The 23930-nt window shown below is 39.2% G+C and overlaps 2 protein-coding genes across 2 annotated transcripts in view; both read left to right on the top strand.

The window, feature by feature from the left end:
* Window positions 1-14186, top strand: part of LOC311212970 (store-operated calcium entry regulator STIMATE-like) — a 32052-nt gene extending 17866 nt beyond the window's left edge. The window contains exons 4-8 of the mRNA XM_084292702.1: window positions 1512-1633; window positions 7024-7136; window positions 8088-8165; window positions 9063-9212; window positions 10123-14186. Of these exons, the coding sequence (XP_084148828.1) occupies window positions 1512-1633; window positions 7024-7136; window positions 8088-8165; window positions 9063-9212; window positions 10123-10239 (580 nt within the window). The 3' untranslated portion in view covers window positions 10240-14186. The remainder of the gene's footprint in view (window positions 1-1511; window positions 1634-7023; window positions 7137-8087; window positions 8166-9062; window positions 9213-10122) is intronic.
* A 3021-nt stretch (window positions 14187-17207) lies between these two features.
* Window positions 17208-21330, top strand: MUSTN1 (musculoskeletal, embryonic nuclear protein 1). The gene is made up of 3 exons (XM_084292703.1): window positions 17208-17346; window positions 19897-20017; window positions 20871-21330. The coding sequence occupies exons 1-3, from the start codon at window positions 17338-17340 to the stop codon at window positions 20975-20977; spliced, it is 237 nt and encodes a 78-aa protein (XP_084148829.1). The 5' UTR covers window positions 17208-17337; the 3' UTR covers window positions 20978-21330.
* The last annotated feature ends 2600 nt before the right edge of the window (window positions 21331-23930 follow it).

Raw genomic sequence — 23930 nt, 5'->3', positions numbered from 1 at the left:
TGAGCGGCAGTGTTGGCTCAGGCCCGCTCGCAGCCACCGCTGCTGCTTGGAGCCCTCCTGCTGCCGGCAGCGCTGCCCCGGGTGCCGGCTGTGCCTGGCCGGCTGGAAGCCCTCCTGCCGCGGGCTTAGAGCAGCCCCTGGTGGCCTCAAGCGGCTCCTGTAAGTGCTGGGCTTCCTCTGTCAAGCACTAAACCTTGATCTCTGCGTTCCTCAAAGAGAAAGTTCATTAAAACTATGATCTGACACAACTGTTAGAAAATAGCTGTTTTTAGAAAGCTTGTGGTCACATCTTTGCTGAAGCAAGGCACGTTCAATTCAGTTTTATTCTTGAGCTGCTGCTTTAATGAGATTTTGAGGATCAAAGCAGCTCCTCCTTTACTGCTCTGATTGCACATACTGTGTATTTGCTTTCCGCTTTCTGATGTTATTTTGTCCACGTGGACTTGCCTCTGCGGCCAGCAGGAGCCCCCAGCTCTCTGATTTGTTATTTCAACAGATTCTGAAAATAGGATTCTAGATCCTATGGACTCTAGAGTTTACTGTAAGTATTTGGAATTGCCAAACAAGACTCAGTCACAGGGATTTCCAGTGTGATATGCAGCTGGGATAACCTTCGCTGGCGCTTTCTCAGCTGCTGTTTTGTTCAGCCAAAACGGAGCAGTAGTAAACAAACCAAACTGACTTGTAAGATGCTTTGAAGTTCAGCTGCACCATTTAATGGACCTAAGAATTAATTTGAAACCCACGGTGATCTCTGGTTTCTTGAGGCATAGGCGAGATCCCAGGAGTTCCTTCTGAAACAATTAATAGTGCAGCCGTTGTGTGTCCTTTACACTTTATTTTTTTCCTTGGAACGGTAGTTCTAGATTCGATTTCAGATATTTATTAGATACGATTTGAAGTCCTAAAGCAAATCACTTTCTGCTAAACTCTGAAGTAATTTGAAATGTGGTTTTGATAGTGGCTTTGATAGTGACCGTTGTTCCTTGTCAGCTCTAGTAGAGTGCTCCTTCAAGCAAGAGAGAACTCCTTGTGGGGCCTCCCCCACTAGAATGAAAGTGTTTTGGGTTGTTAGGTTGTTGTTGTGTTTTGTTTTGTTTTGTTTTTCCTTCAAATTCTGTGAGGTGTTAAGAATAAAAAAAAGTAAATTAGCTTATTCCTTTTATTCCCCTGGTTTTATTCAAATACAGTGTTTCTATGCAGAATGAACTGAAGGAAATCTGTTTTTAATTTAAAGACATAAAATGAATATTGGAGTTTATACAGAGGATGCACACACACAGTTCATGGAAATACAAGTTGAAGCTTAAGTTTAAGGTCAGAAACAGAATGTTAAGACTCCCATAAAACTATCTAAATTTTACACTATGTACGTACAGAAGTGGGTAAATGATTAATCTCAGTGATGTGGCTTTTCAACATAAATTAATACCTATCAATTGTGTAAAATTACATGGAACTTACGGAAATTGGACCCTTGCTCCTTGTTTTCTTTACATTTTTCCTTTTAGGTACCTTATCAACTTCTTGTTAGATGCCACATTAGGGATGCTGTTAATCTACGCTGGTATACGTGCAGTCAGCAGCATTGTGGAATGGCAGCAGTGGGAGTCCCTTCGCTTTGGTGAATATGGTAAATACTTCTATTGTTGCACTAAAATACTTTCCAAGACAGAATTTTGGCATATTTCAGCTAACAGTTCACTGACCTTTAAGTCATTACACAGTTGTTATAATGGCTACTGTAGAATTCCACTCGTCAGTAGCACCCTGTATCTTGGCATGCAAATTCTGTGTTGCAAAGTTTAACAAGTCTTTAAGCATTTAGTGAGGCTTGGAACAACTGCTTCGTTTTGTTGTTGTTAGGAGTGATTGAACAAATTATGGTACTGGCTAATCTCAGGTTAAAAAACAACAGGATAAATGTACTCTGAAACACTTTAAATAATGATAGCTGGAACATCATTTCCTATTAAAGCTTTCACTGCACCGCATGCCGTTGTCTGAAGATACGGGTTGAGCATTCTGCCAGCCCTCTTTAAAGTAAACAAGCACATATCTTTGCGAAGAGAATGTGCTTGTCCTCAAGTAGGGATCACTTGAACTCCTGCGCGTGGGGCTTGTATCTGATGAAAAATGCACAAGTCTTTCTTACAGGCTAAGAAATACAGAAGTGAAATTAGTTTCATGTGAAGTTGTGGGTTTTGTTTTCTGTTAGCCACTGCAGTCTGCTGACCTGCAGAAACTGTGGATTTGCAGATGCAAAAAAACTTGATATATTATGTACACAGCATTCAATTCTGTTCAACCTAATATTTTCAGATGTAATTACTAAATGTATAAATACTAAAAATTGCACTTGAAGCTCCTTGAAATAAGAATGCGGGGAGGGAGGGGTTGTCTTACAAGAGAGCTATGGCTCTTTACCAGAGAAAAAAACACACTGTAGTTTAAAAATAATAATAATAATGTTTGCCTAACAAACTAAAAGCTTTTGTAGCAGTTTGATAATTATCATTATTTGATTTTGTATAAGAAAGACAAAAAAAATAAAAAACAGCCAACCAAACAAAAAACCCAAGTGGCTAACAGAATTAAGAATTAATAAAGGCCTTGTTAAAATCAAGTACTTTAAATGGTTGGGAAATTTGCAATTAAATCAAATAGCGTTAATTGCTGTTTGTTTTTAATGTCAGAGGTTTAAAATATATATGCCAGGCATTTATCTATTGGGAGAAATAGCTTCCTCTACCATTAGTACATTTTTAAAAGTTAAATTAATGTCGAATGAATGTATATCTTAGGCTACAGTTTATGGCTGTTAATGCTGTTTAAATCAATGCTGCCACAACACTGTTTATCTTCTTTTTTTTCCCCACGTACCACTGTCCAAATGTTTTCACTCTTTTCCTTGGACTGGTGCTCATCTCACTCTTTAGGGAACTGATGCAGAGAGCTAAACTGTCAGAAAATTTGCCATATGTAGAAAAGTAAATAGTTTCTCCAGATCAGTCCCGAGACTTAGGTTTCTAAGGGGTTAGGTAAGCACCAATGCTCAGGGAAGGTTAAAGGGCCGAGACATTGCTGAACTTACCTTCTGACAGCTTTGAGACCTGCTGCTCAAAATCCCCTTTTATGATTGTTGACTTGGCTTGAAACTATTTGAAATGTTTTCATAGCTTTTACCCCATGTAAAATCGGCTTTCTGCTCAGAGCAAAATTTATTCTGTATCTGTTACCATTACAGGTAGGTAGTCATAATCATGTTAAATATTGGAGGGTTTTTTTGTTTGTTTTGTTTTGGTTTTCCTCTCATAGCATTGTTTTTTCTTGTGAGAGCTCCCTTCTCCCATTTTAATTTCCTTTCACAAATAAGTAGTCTCAGTGGATGGGAGGATGTGGGGACTCTCCTGCAAATATTTCCATCACTTACTGGCTTCTAAATGAACCCATTTTTATTTTAGTTAGGCATCTGTTGCTGCGTTAGCTAAGCTTTTAAGATCCACAGCTGAATTTGTTACTTATGTCAAGGTGGGCTGGGACTGATCCTTCACTTTCATTTTGTGTTAGGAGATTGAAAATTTGTAAAAGTCATTTATAAAATTCTCTAACTCCTCTTTAATTAGTTGTTCTTTCCAATATCAGATCATTCTGTTAGTGACTTTCTTCTTCTTATCTTCATTAATGTGCTGCCTCTGACCTTAGTGTGGTGTTTTTTTCTTAAACAAGCTATCAAAAGGACTAATAAAAAGTTTCTTGTAAATCTGTTTTCATTAGTTTTGTGGGAAAAGCTTCCAGCATGAAGAGAACTAGGTACCAGATGGACAGTTACTGCTGATGGCTGTGCAGTAAGGTTAGATCCCATGCAAGAAATGGGAAACTGTCTAAAAAGGGCAAGTCACACTGGGTTGTTTGCTGCCCTCTTCTGTTAAGCACCACCATTGTTTCTGAAATGAAAGCCCACTTACTACCATCTTATCTGAAATTTTTCACCTTGGCTACAGGAAAGCTCATCTTATGTTTTGTAAGATCCTTAAAAATAAATAAATGAAGTGGGGTAAAAGGAACTGCAGTTCTGTGGGGTCTCAAGGATGTTTAGATTCATATTTGGAGGTAAACGTGGATGTATAGCACATGAGTGGCAAGGTGGCTGCTCACTAAAATGTGTTGGAGGCCTGTGCCATTTTATCTGAAGTACTAAAGGAAGGCCTTTGCTTGAAGATCGGTATGTTTTTTGTTTGTTTGCAAGTGTGGAAAAACAAAGCCCACAAAACAGCAAGTCTCTTCTTTTGATTGAGTGATGTTTGTGTTTCTAGAGCCTAAATAATCATTTGTCTCAAGTTAATTCTCACTGTGAGCTCATTTCCCGTCTTAGCTCTATTACTTGATCCCTGGTGATTCATTACTTGAGAAGCTGTCATAAAAATAGCAGTTGTCCTGCTGGTTTTAAAAGGCTCTCTTTATATGGAGGATAGTTTTTAAGTGTAAATGCCTCAAGGAAAGAATGGATACCAAAATATCAACATAGTCACTGGTAGTACAGCAAAACAGCACTGCATGCTGGTTTACAAACAACTAGCATGATGCTCCTTTGAGGGCATTCTCATGTCAGCATTTTTAAACTTATTAGATTTGTCTTCACATTTCCAGTTTTGTATTATCAGATTGATTATGTCAGCAGCTGAAAGTGCAGAAGCAGTTTATATAGCAGAGTATGTAAATAGGAGAAAAGCAGTTGTGATCTGTACCAAAAACAATGTTCCCTGCATTCCTCTTCCCTTCTTGTGGTAGCTACTTTAGCTGCTGTGAGAAGAAAATAGGCGACAAAGCCCTGCTGGCTGACAATGAACTATATTGACAAGTAAATTGGGCTGTGCTTTTCAGATTGCCAAGCTTAGGAGTTGCATTTGATGAATCTTTTCCCTCTAGCTCTTTGCTTGTGATTTGCAGAACAACTCATTTACCTATGGCCTACCTGTAGGGTAGATAGGCACTTGCTATAAAAGCTTTGAAAATTGGTTCAGTGAGTTGACATTTTTGTAAGAAAATTCCTCAGGATTTGAACAGAAACACGCTACAGGACAGAGGAATCACAGGTATTTTGTTTAAGTGCTGTCTATAACCACAAATTCTATGAAGTAGCTGATGCCCTCATATAAGACGATTTACCATTGCCCAACATTTAAAAAAAACATAAGTGTTGCTACAGTTGTCATTGGTGAGGCTTCAAAATTTTTCAGTTTCTGTTTTAATGTGGATTGTTTTGTTGTTTTTATTTTTTTTTGCAGTAGCAAAATTTATTTTAATTTGCAGGACGTTCTAAGTGTGCAGATTATACATGGAAGGTATAAAATCAGAATTCAAAAGACTGTCCCAAACTTTGGAAATGAAATTAGGACTTAATGGCTTCAAAATTAACTTTAAAGTTCTGATTTGAGTTTATGCACTGAATCTTTGACTGTATGAATGTCCCAGATATTCTTGGGAACACGGCCTGGATGTGACAGTGCTATTAACATTTTTCACTCCAATTGCATAATTTATAAAATTGTTTAAAAAACTTGGTTTGAAAGTGTCTCTAGAGATCTCATTTTTTCCATATTTGCTACTTACTGAAGAAAACCAGAGAATGCAAATAAAAATGCGGAGTATACAATTTCATTATCAAATTTAACTCAGGCCTTGCATCCCCAGAAGAATCACAGTTGCTTACTTAAGAATTACTGATGTTTCTGCCTTCAAATCTTATATATATATATATAATTTATTTTTTTTTTCCCACAAAAGAAACCTTAAACTGCAGTGCATAACTATAAAACTTGATTATTTAACTGTTTTTCTTTTGGACTACTGAGTGTTGATCCATTAGCTCTTACTCTAAAACTTATTTGGAAAATGTCCTTTGTCTTGGACTCCGATCTGATTTATCGTTTTTTCTTTCTAGCATTTAAGCAGCAAACAGTAAGTCTCAAGACTATTACCAAGTATTAGTACTGAAAGGCTTTCAGAAATCTTCCAGAAAAGGAAGTAGCAACTATCCATTATGCATTACAAATACCTAAAGGCATCTGAATTTCCATTGCACATTGTTCATCCCCAGCCTGAAGAGTTCTAAGCTGCGTTTGAAGATGGTGCAGAAGGCTGCTGGGAAGTCTAAAGAGCTAACAGCCCCTGCCAAAGCTTCCTTTTCATTTCCAGTGAAGTGCTGCTTTAAGCTCCCCTGCAAAGCTGCTAGGCATACCGTTCCTCTCTTTTCCTTTTTTTTTTTTTTTTTTTCTCTCTCATTGCTTTCATGGAATAGTTTACAAAGCTTTCTAATAGTTTACAAAGCTTTCCTGTTCCGATATTTGTCTAAGATGGTCTTCGTTCTGTTGGCAGAGAGCAATGCACTCAGGTTTTCACTCTGCCATGTTCTAATGGGGTGCAGCAGAGCTTCAAACCCTTTCAGACTGAAATGAAAATGTGATCTTAGTTAACTTCTTGTTCAACTAATTTTTTTTCATATCGGTGCTTGCACCTGTTGCTGCAATTAAGATTGGTTAGTTACAGCAGCCAACTTTGTAGAGACGAAAGATATGCTTAAGGTAGTCTAGGGAGAATGGCAGAAATCCTCATGTTTCTATTTAAAGTAGTAGTGAAGGGAAAGATGCTTCTCTTCAGCCATGTTTGTTTTAAGTTTTACCCTTCTAGGAAACTCAGTGCTTTGTGATAGAGGAGAAAAAAGAACAGTTTTGTGAGAAATAAAGGTAACGCAGCTATATCTAGCTCACCATCAGATTAGGTAAAATAGCACATAAGCAGGCACCACTGACTTGGATGAAGTCTGTGTATTTTCAGTTTCTAACTGATACTTTCTGAAAATTGAGGTGAGGCTGAGGGAGGGCAAGGAACAGCACTAAGGAAATAGTGGAAGGCACTGTGAGGGGATGTAGGTGCCCTTCCTCTAATACTGCGTTTCTGAAATGTTTGCTGTGAAGTAAAATGAAGCATACGCATCTCTTGAACCTTTCTTCCTTATTGCAGGTGACCCACTGCAGTGCAGTGCCTGGGTGGGGCAGTGTGCTCTGTACATCATGATTATGATGTTCGAGAAAACCATCATCATTATAGTGCTTCTGATACCTCAGTGGAAGGAGGTTTGTGTTTTTTACACCATCTTACAAATGAATTTCAGGTGGAAGCCATAAAGCATAGATTTCTAATGTTCCAGTGTTTAATTGGTTGACTTGTCCATCAAAACAGACTACAGTCAATGCCATTTAATTCTGGGAACAGTATGTTCCTGTACCTTGATTAGGGTACAGTTAAATAGGCTTTCTGTCATTCATTGCCAGGAAAAAATATTTATTTATTTATTTATTTTATGTTTATATAAATATATACTACAATGTATAAAATTTTATTCTATCTACTTGTCTGGGTAGATAGTGTAGATACTCTTGAAGATAGTGTTTTTTCCTTTTCTCATTTTCTTAACCCTTTTTCAAAGCTGTTCTGTTTTGCTTTCTGTAGTATTTTAGATTTCCTTTGCACGGTTTTGTTCATAAACCTAATTTGTAGGCTTTTAGTAATTTGCAGTGGACTAGTGAAGCCAATTGCTGATGACTGGATAAATATTTATTTTAGCATCTGTGTAACTTAATACTCAGAAGTGATGGGGTGTGGTGCTGTAGCGCACTAAAACCAATTAGTTTCTATTATATTGTCTGGACTAATTTGGGAACTCTGAATCTTCTCCTTACTGTGTATTTTGTAAAGCTCTGGTCTGTTTGAATTTTCTTAAGATAAAACTTAAAAACATGTTCCTTGAGAGCATACAGCTCTAAAATGGCCAAGATGGTTTGAATGCATCTCTTCAGACTTCTATAAACAAAAACAACAGAGATAAGTTTATTGCCAGCCCCGCTTACTTATCTGTTGTGATTTATAAGCTGTCCTAAATATTTTCCTTTTTACACAAAGCTGTCCTTTTTAGGTTCATATAAATTACTTATATAGCGTTAGCTAGTACAAAAATAATTGCATTTACTAATCAAGTTGTGAGCACGTGCTGCCATGATCTGAATTTAATCCTTTTCTTTTCACAGGTGGCTTTATTGAATCCTATAGAGAACCCCCAGTTGGAGTTGGCTATCGTCATGTTGATAGTTCCCTTCTTTGTTAATGTTAGTACAACTTGCATGCTTCTGTGAGACGTTTACTTGTAATTTTCTCCCATATAATAGTTAAATAACATTAATCCTTAAATGTTAATCCTTAAATATATAGCATAATGTACCTCGATGTTTAAGTTATTTTAATTTTTAAAAAGGAAGGGTGTTAAAGAATGGAGAAAATGCCTGGATATGTAGATTATTCTTAGCTGAAACCTATACTGAGCTAAGTAACCAGGCTGAGAAGAGGCGTAGAAATGCTTCATTGACCCTTTTGGGCTGATGACTTCAGTAGATTGAATGTACTACTAAAATACTGACATAGAAATTATGAAATGACGATGAAATTTGCTTTGGGAAACAGTTGGGCTAAGGATGGCTGTACTGTGAAGTATCCTGTGTCTGATGACAGCTGATAGCGGCTGGCCTATGCAGGAGTGGAAGGAAAGGGAAGTGTGTAATCAGCCTTCATAAAGAATACCCTTCCAGCAATCTGGGATTTAGGAACAAGAGTCAGAGATGGTATCTTAGCATGTAATACATGCTGGCAGCTTTTGCTTTCATTAATTTGTTCAAGCATGGATTTTATCTTTGCAAACTGAAAGTTTGTTGCAATAAGATGTCTGCCTAAGCCATTCACATTTCTACACAAAGAGTTAATGTATGAGCACTCTGAACAGCAACTGTTTTCCTTATTCTCTCCTCTTCTGCAAAAGAATAAAGTGGAAGTGTTCTAGAACATTCATGCAGTGTATAGTAAGCCATGGGACTGTATGCCAAAAAACTATACCTTTTTGGCCAATTCAGAACTATTTTTAAGCTTTCCTAATTCTGTCCAAATGCTGACTGAACAAACATATGCTGATCTGAGGAAAACTGAACTGTCACCTTCCTCTTTCTTTTTACCAGGCATTAATGTTCTGGGTAGTAGATAATTTTCTTATGAAGAAAGGGAAGACAAAAGCTAAACTCGAAGAAAAGGAAGCAGGACAAGATTCGAGAAATGGAAGTAAAGTCCGATATAGGAGAGCAGCATCACATGAAGAGTCAGAGTCCGAAGTATGTAGAGTTCATTACTGCAATTAATGCAATATCAATCCAGTTCATCCCTCGTGCTATTGATTTGACTGTAACGTTTTCAACTCGGTTTTGATATTCTTTGCATGTACCTCTAACAGTGGTTCCTAGTGTCTGCAATTGAAAACCAGTTAAGAAAAGTTATTGTCGCACCACTCACCAGTTAGTTATTTTCTTTTCAAATGAGCAGGAAGACGTAATACATGTAAATGTCACAGGTGAACTGTGTTACAACTACTTCTACAGATCCCACGCAGAGTACAAAGCTAACAGACCATTCTGATTTGAAGACAGGTTAATGGCTTAAAGTAAGAGGAAGCTGGAGGAGGCAATTGGCCTGATTTTTGTAGAAGTACTTGTCTTTGCTCTTGCAAATAACTTTTTAAAAGTGCCCACTTAATATTATTTAGTATAGCTTGCCTGGATGGGCAGTATCTCTGAAGGTAAGTTTTTTGCTTTAGTCAGTTGATGCATTTAGACAGTTTTCTGCATTCTGGGCAGTGCTGCCTGTATGTTTTGTTTTTTAATAAAATTTCAATTGCAAATGTTGGTGAGGAGCTTATGTATTCCCTTTCACATTAACAGCAAGCTGCCCCCACTGTTCTGGAGGTGCTGGAATCAAATCTTTAGGTTAAGAGTCTGTGATTGTAGTAGAGATTAATTTGCATGCATCCTTCTTTGAGGTTCTTACTTACTTGAGGTTCCAGTAGAGTGCATGACATAATGCAGTTTTTTGATAGTACTGGCAGTAAATCCCATTTATGTTCTGTAAGCTCTTCCTAGAGCAAATACTAAAGTCCTTTGCAAGCATAAAAAATAGTAAGTTAAAAGTAGAATGAGGAAAGACCATGACTTTGATCCATGTTACTCAGAAACTGTAATTTATTTTTAGATCCTCATTTCAGCAGATGATGAGATGGAGGAATCAGACGCTGAAGAGGACCTGCGTAGACTGACCAACCTAAAGTCCATTAAGAAAAAGAAGCATCGTTTTGGTCTGCCTGTATGACACATTCCCTGACCTGTGTATTTGCAGGTTTCATGGCAAGAACTCCTCAGTCAGTGGGTTTTAATGTTGCAATTGCATCTCCCTTTTCATACAAACTGACTTAAAAGCAAGGTCTACCAACATAATGCAAGCATTTGGAAGACTTGCAGTTCAGTTGCACTACAGACACACTGACCAATTATGCAAGAATGTCTTTTCATCATATGTGAAAACAGCATTGTTAAGGACTAGCCACTAAGGTGATTTGTATCTGACATTTCAGAGAAGATCATAGAAAACAGATACAGCGATCTTTCATTTATGGTTAGTGAATGATACAGTGTAAGATGTTCTCAAAAAGGCATCTGAATCAACTAAGTTAGTGTGTTTTATTACTAAAACTGGCTTTTGCAGCATAATTCCTAGAGCAGAATAGTTTATGGTTACAAGCTGTAACTTAATGTTATTTTTTTAAGTACAAATGTTTACTTGCTACCAGGTACCTATGGAACTAATAGGTGGAACAAAGATTTTTTCCAAGTTTCCTCAAATCTATTTGACTATTTTATATTTAAGTTATATTTTCATACAGTTGTATTTAAAGATTCTCTTTGTCAGAGAAAAGGGTGCAGTTCCCTTTTTTGTGCAGAAAAGGTCATAAGATTTGTAGTGAAAATCATTTTATCCTTGCGTCCTGGTTTAAGACAAAGAGGTTGCAAAGGGAAAGGCTCTCTGTCACTGCTGAAGTCACCAAATATCACTAAAAATGCAGTCCTAAGTGTGCTTTTGACCACATAATTTGAAAGTACCTTTTTTAATAGGAGGTGTTGTTTGCATATTTGACAAATGTGCACTTTAGTGTATAACAAAAATCTGTTGTGATAGGTTACTTATTTGTGAAATGAATATATCTATGGATGACTTTAATTATTTTTGTTTCTCTAAGTCTGTTATGTGTACCTCTCATATAATGCAAGAGAGATGGAATGTTTCTTTCACTTTTCCTTGTATAGGGCCTGCCATCCAGGACCTTGATCTGATTGGAGGAGCTGTGCTACAGTATTGTGAATAATTCTGTCCCATACTTGATATTGTTGAAAATGCAATCTTCTATTTAATGTGCTTAAAAATGGGTTTCTTCTGTTTAATTTCCTTTAAGTCCGCTTATTCTTTAGTGTTTTTTTTTTTTTTTTTAAAGAGAGGTATAATAGTCACTACAGAATTTCTGCAGTTTTCAGTGTCTGTCTTCTAATAATTGTCAACATGTGCTGCTCTAAAACCCTGCAGACATGTTTTCAGTTACTTTTGCTTTGCAAATTTTCTAAATGATTGTTTCTGACGGCTTTCCTTACGTAGCTAAACCTTGTGCAGGACAAGGCAGTGTGTCGAAGAGGTGACAACAGAAACAAATTGCAGATCTGTTGTACAATCTAGACATCAGAAATGTCCAAGCCTTAAACCAAACAGTTTCATCAGAAAACTGCTCAGAACTTTTTAAGATTTTTTACATTTTTATAGATTTACTAGGTCTTAATGTGATTTATTATCCAGGCCACTTAAATGGGGTTCTTGGGCCTTAGTAAATACTGAACTGTGCGCTCCCTTACTTCCTTTCACTATTCCAGCATTCCTTTTCACTGCTTGGCTGCTGAGGTGAACACAATGTTCTGAGACTTCAGGTACACCTCGGCGGATCCAGCTGACTAAAAGGGACATTTTACCAAACCTAACGTTTGCAAGTTTAGTTGAGCCACTGACCTCTGTTACTGTGCACTGAAATGTAATAACTGCAATAAGTTTAAATACTAGTGTTTATTTTAGACTAAATCTAGAAACTAATGACAATGGAAGCTTAATCAAGTTATTCTGAAGTGGGGGGTAGGGGGCTGGGGAAATGTCCCTAATCGGTGTTGCCTCTGTTTTCATTTTGTTTTGTGTTTGTTTTTTTTTTTTTTTTTCCATTGATTGTGTGTCTGGCATCTTCTCTTGATTGTTGACTGTTGGGCAGGCTCATATATCCAAAAGCACAGTATTTAAAGGAATTCATTTTCATCAACAGGATGGTCTCATACAGCTCACTGTTCCAAAGGGATTTAAGAGCTAGAGCTGGCTCTTGTTGCAAATGTCAGTGTTTATTTTTTAGCATAGGATTTGTTCTATTTCAGATAGTGAAATAAAAGTATTTAACATGTGCTACATACCACTGCACAGTCATTGCTATCCTCGTCAACTGAGCAGCGCACACAAATTTAACTGTACAAGCTTTCATTTTATCTTCCTTTTCCCTCCTCTTCTATAATTACTTAAATTATTGAAATGATTTCTATTTCTAGTCTCATGTTTAGTCTGTGAAATGTCAGTATAAAATTATGGCCTTAATCATGTAAAATATTTGTTTTGAGCAGACCTCAAACTTACTGACCAAGTACAAAACAGTATAAAGCACTATGGAGCAGTTTCTTGAAGGTGGTTGTAGCAAAGGTATACAAATACCTATTATTTTTTTTTTCTGTCTTAAGTGCTTAAATGTCACTTGGTTTGAGATTTTGGTATGCCTAGCAAGATGACATAGTAAAGCACTATGAGCCAAAGAGACAGAAGTCAAATATTTTAAATACCACAGTAGTAAAAGGAGTATATCTTCAGAGGGAAAAAACAGTTCCAACTTTCTCTAGTAAAGTATACAAAATTTATTCCCAGCCTTAGCCAAATAACAAAACTGATCTTTTTCATTTTCTGTTACCATATGGAAGAGAAATGGAAAATGTAAAATTGGCAATTTCCCTCTTTGTAAGATAAAAATTGGAATTCTCGCAGTAGATACAAGATTACGTGCTCTTGTCTGAAGAGCTTGTGTGTGTGAGAGAAGGAAATATGTGCCTAGTGCTTCACTATGTCTTACTGCTCATTGAAATGTAGTGGCACTGCAGGCTGAAATAAATTTTTCATCAAGAGTTGATCCGGTAATAATAACATTGTGGCACAACATTTGCATTTATGCTCGGATTGGTGCTCTGAGTTAATGCCTGGTAAAGGGACTATAGGACAACTCATAGCAAAGGTTTACTTCAGGCTGTGCTTAAAAAATGTGATTGTTTAATGAAAATAAGCTATGTAGTATACGCCAAAGTAAGAGAAAGGGATTGTAACTTACCGAAGACATACAGAAGCATTGGTGCAAACGGAGTTTACCACGAATGGTCAACCTAAATGTATTAACTGTTTCTGGTATCTGACCTGTGACACATTCGCATAAATTCAAAACACTGGTGTCGTCTAATACGTGGTTTTCAAGTTCTGGCTTTGATATGTTCAGGTCCCCTTGTCTTACTTTAAGTAGGTAAATGCTGTATATTAATGTTGCTAACTAAAATGTACTATAGCTTTTCTTCAGGGAAAACTCAGAAATTGAGTTGCAAATTAGAGCAATGCAAAGTGATCCCCTCCAACAGATTCCAGCTGTGCCTGGGGAGGGAGGAGCGGGCTCGCAGCTCTGCTGAGAGCTGAGCATCACAAGGAATTTCTGCCACTGTGCTTGACTAACCCGTGTTTGCAACTTTGCTGTGCTTTTTGCAGGAGAAACCAGTAATGAAAGAGCCACATCAAGTCAGAGTAGATCTACAGCATAGGCGTGCAAACTTTTTTTATGTATTTAAAGTTTCCAGTTCAATTACTGAAAATGACTACTATGGTTTTACAAAGTAAAACTGCAGTATCTTTAAAAAAGGGACTCTTTTGTAGGTGTTTCTGTCTTTGCGTGGGTATCTGTCTCAAACTGAATGTTGGGTTCGTTTGTAAGTAAATTCAGAGTAGAGCCTGTGTGAGCAAAACCAACGAGCTGTATTCTGCTGCCCTCTGTTTGGACCATATTGTTTAATCAGTAGTGTTACCGTAAACTTCTAAGGGTATCTGATGTAATTACATTGTATAATGGTTTACAATAAAGTTTGACTTATTACAGATTTGTACACTTGTTTTATGCTCCTTCTGTTTAAAAGTGAGCGTGTATGAATGTTTATAATGTGCTGTTGCAGGCATCTGGTTTTGCTAGCGGAGTTTAACCTTGGGACTGCAGATTCAATTTTTTGTACTCCCATGTCAGTATTAATTTCCATATATTCTTGTCCTTTAGTTAAGTCCTATTTCTTAGGAAGGACTGTTATTCTTAGAAAGCAAGTTTTGTTTACAACTGTAAGAACGATTGCAAGCTCAGATCTGTTCCCTGAGGAGTGTTTTTGCCCTCAGTGTTTGCACACATGGAGAATAACCATCTGCATTTTCAGTAAGAAACCCTAGATGGTTTCTTACTGCTGAGGTTGCAGAACATAGACCCGAAGCCCTCTGCAATGTAGGACTTTGTTAAGATGCAGTACCATACAGCTGATAATCACAGCCTGCTTTCTGCTTTTGAAGCAAAGCCAGACCTTTTGGTCATTGGCCACAAAAATGTGTGAATTTGAAAATGTCTGAATTAACCTCCAGTATCCTGCCCTTTGGCAGGGTCTTAGCCTAATGCAATAACTTGTTATCCTGTCTTATCATCTCTTCCCCTTCTGATGTGTTTGCAGCAGGTAGTAGAAATGAAGGAAGGTGCCTGAGGGTCCTGTTGAGAAGCTGGTGAAGCGCTGTGTGTCACAACACTCACATAGTCTCTCCTTGTGAGACAGACGGGCTGTGTGGGGCTGTCTGGTTGTAGGACCAAGTAGCCTCTCTGTACCCCATCTCCAGAGGGCAACATGCTGGAGATGAGCAACGTCACCCTGCTGACTTCCATCACCACTACTTCACAAAGCAAAATGAGAAGGGGAGAAGTAGCGCTGTCTGAAGAAGACATGACGCCTACACGCTGTGTAGTGCAGAGTTGTCTCTGCCTACCAAAGGGTGCTGCAGCAAACACTTGCACTTCTCTGATATATCCAACAAAATGAGCATAGCCCAAGCTTGCTTCCCATCCCATCCTGTTTTGGAGGTTGTAAAGATGCTGTTTTACTCTTCAGGTGTCTTGCTTCCTAGCTGAAGTGTCTAGCATCTATTACCCAAGGTGCTGAAGGAATTAGGAGGGCCATCAAGAAGGAGCACTGCCTTGCCAGGAAGCTGTGACATGAACCATAAAGGTAGGTCACGCCTTCATGCCAAAATAGAGCAGAAATCCTGTTATCAGTGGGCTTCTGCTGGTTTCACCACTTCTATCTGGGCAGAAGCAGATTGGTTTGTTTGGCTGGGCATGGCCTGCACAGTATCAATTCACAACTAACTCGGTTATTCCTCTCTTCTGTTTGTGCGTTACCTTTGTTACTTATCACTTACTACACACAGGCAGCCCTATCCCCATCCCCACTGCCTCCCTAAAGAGAAGTCAAAGAATAATCTTCACCCTATTGAGCTTGGCAGTCCACTGAGTAAGCAGGTTCCTGGAGAAGTCACATCTGCTGTAAGATCCCTGTCTTGTGGAAATCGCAGTGTTCAGATGTGTACAACACCTTAGCAAAAATTCAGGATATGCTGCCTCCCTCTCCGGCTGCCTTAGCTCCAATCCCCATGGAAGAAATGTTTTCCCTAAAGCTGATGGTTTTTCTGTCCACTCTGGTAGTCTTACAAAAGGTACTGGCATTTCACAGAAACTTTTCCTCTATTTTACTAAGCTGTGGATTTAAAATGGAAATTCAACATTAGGAATGTTTAAGTACGTAGCATCCGAAATGCTGCTTAACCTACAAATAATTACTCCACAGTCACATAAAAGAAGGCATCATCTCGGGCCTGGAGAGAGCTCATTTACAGGTAAGATGAACCCACAGATCTGGGGGATAGTTCACAACTGACAGATCGTGGTCTTGACTGCAGTTTGCCAATGCTGTGACATTGATGCAATGTTTTCATAATGAAAAAAATGCCAATTTTATTTACTTCCCGTGTCTCTCTCTGTAGCCTAAACAAATCACAGGCAGAGCCTGAGAAAAGGTTGGGGAAGATTTCTGTCGCTACAGCACTCGATGTTCCTGATAAAAGATGTCAGGAGTTATGCCAAGTCCACCTTTCCCATGTTAAAGTACCTGGCTGGAGTCTTGGTGCTTTCTAAGTGTCAAGCATAGTCACAGAATATTATTATTATTATTATTATTATTATTATTATTATTATTATTATTATTATTATTATTGCTAGTAATAGTAGTATTAGCATTAGGAATGATGCAAAGAATTAACATTATATATATATAAAAGGGGGGAAACAGCTCCCCACCAAACCCTCTCCTGGTAATAAAAATTACAACCCATGCATAAGACTTTCTATTTAATTAAAAATTAGCTTGGGAACAAATCTTAAAAGTTTTGGAGAAGGTTTTATTACTGTCAGCATATACAGTGGGGAAAACTGAATTTATTCATGTGTGAATAATCCACTGCTATATGTACGACAGATGAACTGGTTAAATTTACTAATCCTGCTGTAAACAGAAAGTGATTTTACTCTCTGAAGTGTGTAAGAGCCAGCTGGCATCAGAGTGAGCTCAGGAATAGGATTGTAAGGGTAAAACCATATCCTATCTCATAAACTCCAAAACACACAACACTGGTTCCTGTGCAAAAGAGAATTAGGGCACAGCAGTGTAATGCTTTTGATGTTAGGTTTATATAAACTTTACAGAAAGAGTATTTTCTAATGCTGGGAATGAGCAAACAAGACTTTTTTTTTTCCTATCAAGAGAATTCAGAGTCGATTTTGTGTCTGTAACAAACTTTCGCCTTTTAAAGTTATAAGTAGAGTCCCAGTGGACTCCCCTGGAAGTTGTTTTTGCTGTGGATTGGGCTTCCCTGCAGTCTCGCTGCCACAGCTGTCTGCTCTCGTCACTCCTGAACTTCATCCGTCCCCAGGCACACGGCGCGGCAAATCCTGCCAGCCCTAGTCATCGCTAAGAATAAACTTTTCAACAACAGCCTGTGTCAACCTGAATCATCCTGGGATCTGGTTTGGGAAAGTGACCCAGCTAATGACCTCACGTTAGATGCTCTATATAAGCTGAGAGAAAAAAACAGGCACACGCACAGTGCGCAGGCTGGATTTAATCAAAGCCGGGAAACTACCTTGGAAAGGATTTCAGGCGAGTGAGCGCTGCAGTTATGTCACAGGTATGGGGGCATTGTGCTGGGCTGGCTCTCGTTCAAGCAGGTTACCTGACAAATCCATACTTGTTTTAGATGGTTTGCTCGAAATATCTTATTAGCAAGTTATTCTTGTTAAGCAGTGAATTGTCTCATCTGCTTGGATTGTTTGATTATCTTGAAATATTTAAAACCACTTTATAGCTTAACAACTAAGGTTTTAAGAGCAATTATTATATGGAGAAGGAAAGCAGCTGCTCTCTACATGGTTAATTATTTTTTTTTTTATTATTATTATTATTATTTTTACCCTAAGTACTTTTATTTCTGTAGGAAGGAAAAAAGCATTTCCACTGCTCCGTTTGGGGCTGTTTTCCTGAAAGTTTTCTGCTTTTCCAACACATTGTCTCAGACAGTTATTTGAAATTTTGATAGTAGTTTAAAAGGATGTGTCTAGACTGAATGTGCTGCTATGTAAAGCAAAGTTTGATTTATTAACGTGCAAGAAAAGAAAGTGTGACTGAAAACTGTAGCTGTCGTACACCACTTGAGATGGAAATGTTGCACTACACATTTTTGTGTTCATCTTTTAGTTCAATCAGAAGTTTTTCTTTACTGTGTTCCCCAATATTCCATGTTTCAAAGTGATCTTAAAATTAACTCAGAAATGTTGAGTTTTTCATATAAGTGCTATGTTTTCAGCCCAAGCTATGTGTACCTGTTAGAGTTCCTCCCATAGCAAGGGTTTTTTGTGGGATGGAGAATGTGGGAAGGGCAATGGAACACAATCCTTCAGCCACACAGAGTAGTATGGTTCTTCTTAATTTCTTTACTGCAAAGAAAAAGACTTAAAAACAACATTGCATGTCTCATAAACTTGGGACGGGAGGAGATAAAGACCAGGCAGGACCGCTGTGCTGGCTGGGGATGGCTGCTGGCAAACCCTGCTTACAAACGTGCTTGTGTCGGTAGTAATTAACAGTAGTGTGGCTCCAACAAGTCCCTTGTCCTGATGGAAAGAAGCCTCACAGTTACCGTCTCTTGCCAACAACAGGCAAAGGACATCAGCAGGTTTCATATTCCTGCTTAAAAAAAAAGAAAAAAAAGAAATATTTTTTCCCCTTTCTGCATTGGAACCAACACATTTGTTTCCTGTGGATTATGCCAAAGACCCATCATCAGCCAGTTCTTATTACAGATGGACAAATGAAATGCTGGCTATGGAGACATTTGGTTCACCAGCTTAACCCATCAAAAGTTGCTGTGAATTCTGAAGAGTTTGCTCTCAGCTCTTGCTTTCTTTGGATACTCGTAGAGTGTTTTTCCCAGAGATCTCATGAGTGTTTTGTTTCCCACAACACATGTAGATGGGATTGACAGCAAGCTATTCCGAGCGTTCCTGGGGGTTTATAGCCAGCCACAACTATGCCGAAGTCTCCAGTGCAGCCTGGCATGCATGTGCTGTCCCTGCAATCCCCCTGGGACTCACTGCTCAAGCCCTTTGCAGGCCTTGGGGATTTGTTCCCCTCCACAACTGTTTTTAGCTTTACAGGCAGTGGCCCAGGAATGTACAATGAGGCTCCACCGCTGCCAAAACCCAAATCAGGAGCCCTGCGTATGTAGTGATGGGCAGAGAAGTTTCTCGCTGATAAATAAATAGATTAAAGTTGTAATGCCCACCTCTCATCTTCTTCTTAATCACATCTCCTGTTGAGGGTGGTGAATCTGATCCCCCTGCACCCCAGTGTAAGGTCTTTCAGGTGGGACCTTGGCACCCAGTCCTTGAAAATAGTAAAATGAAGAGGGGAACATAAACAGTGCTGATTGATGTAGCGTTCAACTTAGAAGTGCTGATTTAAAGGTAGGGTTGTTCTTCCATGTTTTTCCAATTTTCTTCTAGCAAACTGTAACTGGGTTAATACTTGGACATTCTAGTGTACCACCTGATGATGCATCTATTTCTGTATTGGATTTCCTATTCCTTCTCCAGATTCTGAGTCCAAAATGTGTTCAGTAGGTGCTTGTCAAAACCCCCTTTGAGTGCTGAGATACTTTCATTCCCTACATTTAAATCAATATCTATGGGCCAAGTCTTAAATTTATTCCAACTAGATCAGACCAGATTTCTTTAGGAAATCAGTCAGAGAGATTCTGATGTAGTAGTAGACGGTGGCTGAGCATAATTCCGCAATTAAGTAGTTTGTTTTAGTGTTTTTTTTGCTTGTTTATTTTCCTGAACACTGGAAAAATTCTTTAATTACCAATCTATCTTGGCCTTTCTTTGCAAAAGGGCCAGGCAGGCATCTGCTCTGTCTCTTTCAAAGTCTGGGCAATCAGAAGACAAATTTAGAACCAGAATGGTGGCAACAGATTTTGGGAAAGGTAACGAAATCCTGCCCTGATGTGGAGTTGTGGTTGTGTAGAGATCTGGAGTAGCTGAGTGTTTATTCTCAGAGTTGCAGTAGGTGGAATACAGAATTAGCAACTCTGTATGTTGTAGCTGTTAGGTCCAGACCTCTTTGTTCCCTGTTTCTAAACATGAAATACTGATGAGTGGGCAATACTTTTGTTTCATAGCCAGCCCCTGTGAAAAAGAAGCGTCCTCCAGTGAAGGAAGAAGATCTCAAAGGAGCTAGAGGAAATCTTTCCAAAAACCAGGAAATTAAATCTAAAACCTACCAAGTCATGAAGCAGTGTGGTAAGTCTCTTCTTCTCCTTGATGGAAATAATAAGAAACCTTACAAAGTAAAGCATGGAATTAATTGTTATCTTCAGTGAAGGAATGCACCTCAGAAACAGCAGCAGGCAATGCTGTCACATCCTCTGGCCTGGCTGCATAGAATCCTTGAATCCATCATCTTGTTGGCACCCCCGTAGGTACCAACAGGGCTCTGCTTCAAGTGATTTATTTTCTCCCTGTCTGGACAAAGTAGGAGGGAGAGCTCTGACTTTGCCTTCTGAGCCAGAGTTCAAAACAAATCCTGGTCCCACAGTCAGAGTGGTTGACAAAGTTGAAGACCTGGATGTTTGGGCATGGACTAGGGCCTCTAAAGTGTACAAAATTGATGTTTGAGATGAAACACATACTGGGGGGAATAAAGGGCAGAAGGTGAGAGAGAAGAGAGTAGGTGCTTGCACTGAATGCTCCTGGTGCTTTGTTGGTTGTTTTTTGGTTTTTTTTGTTTGTTTGTTTGTTTTTGTTTTTGTTTGTTTGTTTGTTTCTTTGTCTTTTGGTTTTTTCATCAATAGTGGGAGGGTACAAAGAAAAATGATGAATTTCAACCCCTTTTCAGGGTGATATCCTGAACCTCACAGTGTTTTTAAGCACCTCAAGGAACTTGGGGTGGTCAGTGTTGACGACCACCTACAGATGCTGGAAGCTGCTCTGTGCTTGAAATGAGAGTGCTGTGTTTTACTGTTTGGGAAGTTGATGGACTGATTAAATATTTATCAAATGCTCATATGTTTTAGCTGCAGTAACACCAATGCTAACTGATTCACTGATTCCCTCCTCTTCTGTTTTTGTTTGTTTGTTTGTTTGTTTTCCCAAGAACAAATGGGCTCTGCAGCACCTTCCATATTCAGCCGAGATCGGACAGGAGGTGAAACAGTCTTTGAGAAACCTAAAGATGAACCAGCCAAAAGCGTCTTTGGTTGACAGCTGAGCTGAAAGTGATTGTTGAGATGATTGTTGTAATATTTTCCTAATTTTCTACCCCTTACACTAACTTCACTGTAGACCTAAATAGCTTATTTTCACCTTAAGCCATTAAAAAGTGAATGGACTCATATCAAAGGGTACAACTTCCGTTTTATTTTTTATTAAGTGCATACTTTGTGTTGAATGGTGTTTGCTATAATGGTTTAATTGAAAAAATGGTTGTTGGACACTGCTTGGCTTACTGTAGTGACCAATTTTAACTCAGACTTAGATTAATTCTGTGGGCTTCTTGCCATCACTAGCTATGATCTAAATGTCAAAAGCAATGAATAAATATTCAGATGACACCATTTTAGTGTCTGTGCAATTTCTTCACACTGCTTTTACAGAAAGGGACGTAAGGAGCTGGCTGAATGGGCATTGGAGAATCATTGAAATGAGTTCTGGCCATGGCAGCACCCCAGGGAACCCTCCTGGTGCTGGGGGAGGTGGCAGCTCCCTCATGGCCTCCTCAGGGCAGTACTTCAATCATTCCTTGATGGTGAGAGAAGATGGCGGGCAGTGCCTCAATCACTTCCTCACAGTGAGAGAAGATGGTGGGGAGCGCCTCAATCATTCCCTCATGGTGAGAGAAGACGGCAGGCAGCGCCTCAATCATTCCCTCATGGTGAGACAAGATGGCGGGCAGTGCTTCAATCATTCCTTGATGGTGAGAGAAGATGGCGGGCAGCGCCTCAATCATTCCCTCATGGTGAGAGAAGATGGCGGGCAGTGCCTCAGTCGTTCCCTCATGGTGAGAGAAGATGGTGGACAGTGCCGCAACTGTTTCCTCACACACAGCACTGCCGGGAGAGCAAATGGCAGGCTGTTGGTCTGCCTCAGTGTGGAGTGATGACTTTCTGCCCATTCCCTGCCATATTTTTTCCTCACATCCTCAGGGTCTTGTCAGATCAAGACAAAAGTTGAGCCACAGACACATCATGTCCCAAACAACTCCTCTCTGAGTCAAAGTGTGTTTTCAACTCTATTTGTTTACACCTTGATTTATGGGATTTATGGCATTAAACATCAAGGATTTTTTTATTTATTTTTTTTTCCCCTGAGGTTTTAAATTGGAGTATTTTGGACCTGTGGTCTAAAACATGGATAATCACCTTTTTTGGTGGTGCCTATTCCCTGGCAGCGTGCCTGAGGGTGGTCAGGGAGGTAAGTCCCACCTTTATTTAACAACAGTTTTAATTTTTTGCAGGCCGTTTAAGAAGTGAAAGTGGTATTCAAGGTCTCTGTGTGGGTGAGCACTGTGAAGAAAACTATCTTTGCTTTTTTGTGTCACGAACAGTGGATAAAATGTGCTGATGCCCACAGAAGTCGAGGAGAGCCTGTGGCATGGGACACTTGTCACTCAATAGCAAATCCTTTGGTTTTAATTGATGGTTTCCCTAAGAAAAATAAAGATGCTGTTGCTTTTAAGAAACACACATTTTATAAATGTGTTTATAATATGTTTTGTTTACAAATGTTATGGACAAGGTTAGTGCAAGTGTCACAGAATTAACCACTTACCTGTGTGCAGCAGCTGTGCTGTGCATTTAGTAAAAAAAAAAACATTACTCTTTTCTCTTCTTCCCAGCTCCTTCACCGCCTTTTCATGTTTTCTAGGGGCAAACCCAGCCATCAGTTTAAAACTCCAAAGAGTCTTGAAAGAGGCTTATTTTGCCTATTTTTCAATTTCAGGGATTATTATCTGCAGCTGAGGCACTGCTTCCTCTCTGCTGTTCACCGCTCTTCCTCAAGAGTGGCAGCACAGCCTCTTCCTCTCTGAAGGACCAAGGTTCAAGAATTAAAATACTGAAGAAAAAAAGCTCTCACTCCAATACTGCCAGAACTGTCTCCGCATCAGGTTTAACTACACCTCCTTAATTAATCTGTGAGGAAGAAGTGGCAGGAGGTTGTTTGTTAATTAGAAAAGAAAATGGAGAAGGACAACTGGGGCTAAATTGTGTTCACACTTTCTTTTTATGCTGCATGTGATTGAATATTGCAGATTTGCTTGGAAGCGGTGAAACCAGAGAGGAGGAGGAAGGGTGCTGTATTTCAGACCCATCTTTGGGTATGTCAGTGCTGATTTGGAATGCACGGAGACCTTTGCCTTCTGCAGACGTACAGCACAAATGCGACAGGGAAGCAAGACAAGTTATCTATCTGGAAAGTGGGGTTTTGCTAAGAGCTTTACTTCCATAATGTCTTCAGGTTCAATTATTTGTGATGGTTCACGGTGTGACACTAAGTGCTCGGGTTCAGGAATCTCTTTTAAGAGGGATCTCATCTAAAAAGATAAGCACTGGAGGTAAATGTGTGTCCCTGGGACAAAACTGCTCCCCACTGATGACTGCAGGGTGTTTGCTCTCCCTTATGAACTGAAGCAATCCTGTGCTGGAAGTTACTGGTGGCTGCTGCAGGACTGGAGCTGTTTGTAGGTGAGAGAAACAATCATAACAGCTGTCTGGAGAAATGCTGTCATCTTTTTCTTCATCCCCTCATATGTAATACATCCAGCCATGGGAAATGTGGTTTATTCCTTTTTTTCCTTCATTTTCATAGAGGAATAGTGACAGGGAAGTGTCTGACTGCCTCCAGAAAGTGAGTTTTCATGTCCTCTTGCACTCAAAAGTATCTCCTGTTGTCGTGATGGCTTTAAATCTTTCCTCCAAGGATCTGAAGTCATTTCACAGCATGTTCATTCCTCAGAGTAAGGAACACCGAGTGCTGCACAATCAGACCTGTGCCCAGCACACCACCAGTATCAGCAAGGATGGTTGCTGTTAGGATTCATATAGAAACAGTAGGATGCTCGTATTGAAAACATCTCAGGATGCCTATATCTGTGCAGCTCAAGCGGCTGTTCAACATTCATGTGATTGTATATAGGGGCATTAGAAAAGCAATGACA

The sequence above is a fragment of the Netta rufina genome, assembly GCF_964035555.1.
Source record: "Netta rufina genome assembly, chromosome: 10".
NCBI lineage: Eukaryota > Metazoa > Chordata > Aves > Anseriformes > Anatidae > Netta > Netta rufina.
Note: the sequence above shows the minus strand (reverse complement) of the source record. Positions and strands in the feature narration are given on the sequence as shown.

Excerpts from the sequence above, each read along its gene's own strand:
- MUSTN1 (XM_084292703.1), top strand. Across the intron at positions 20,018-20,870 it reads CCAAGTCATGAAGCAGTGTG|AACAAATGGGCTCTGCAGCA; the intron begins GTAAGTCTCTTC and ends TGTTTTCCCAAG.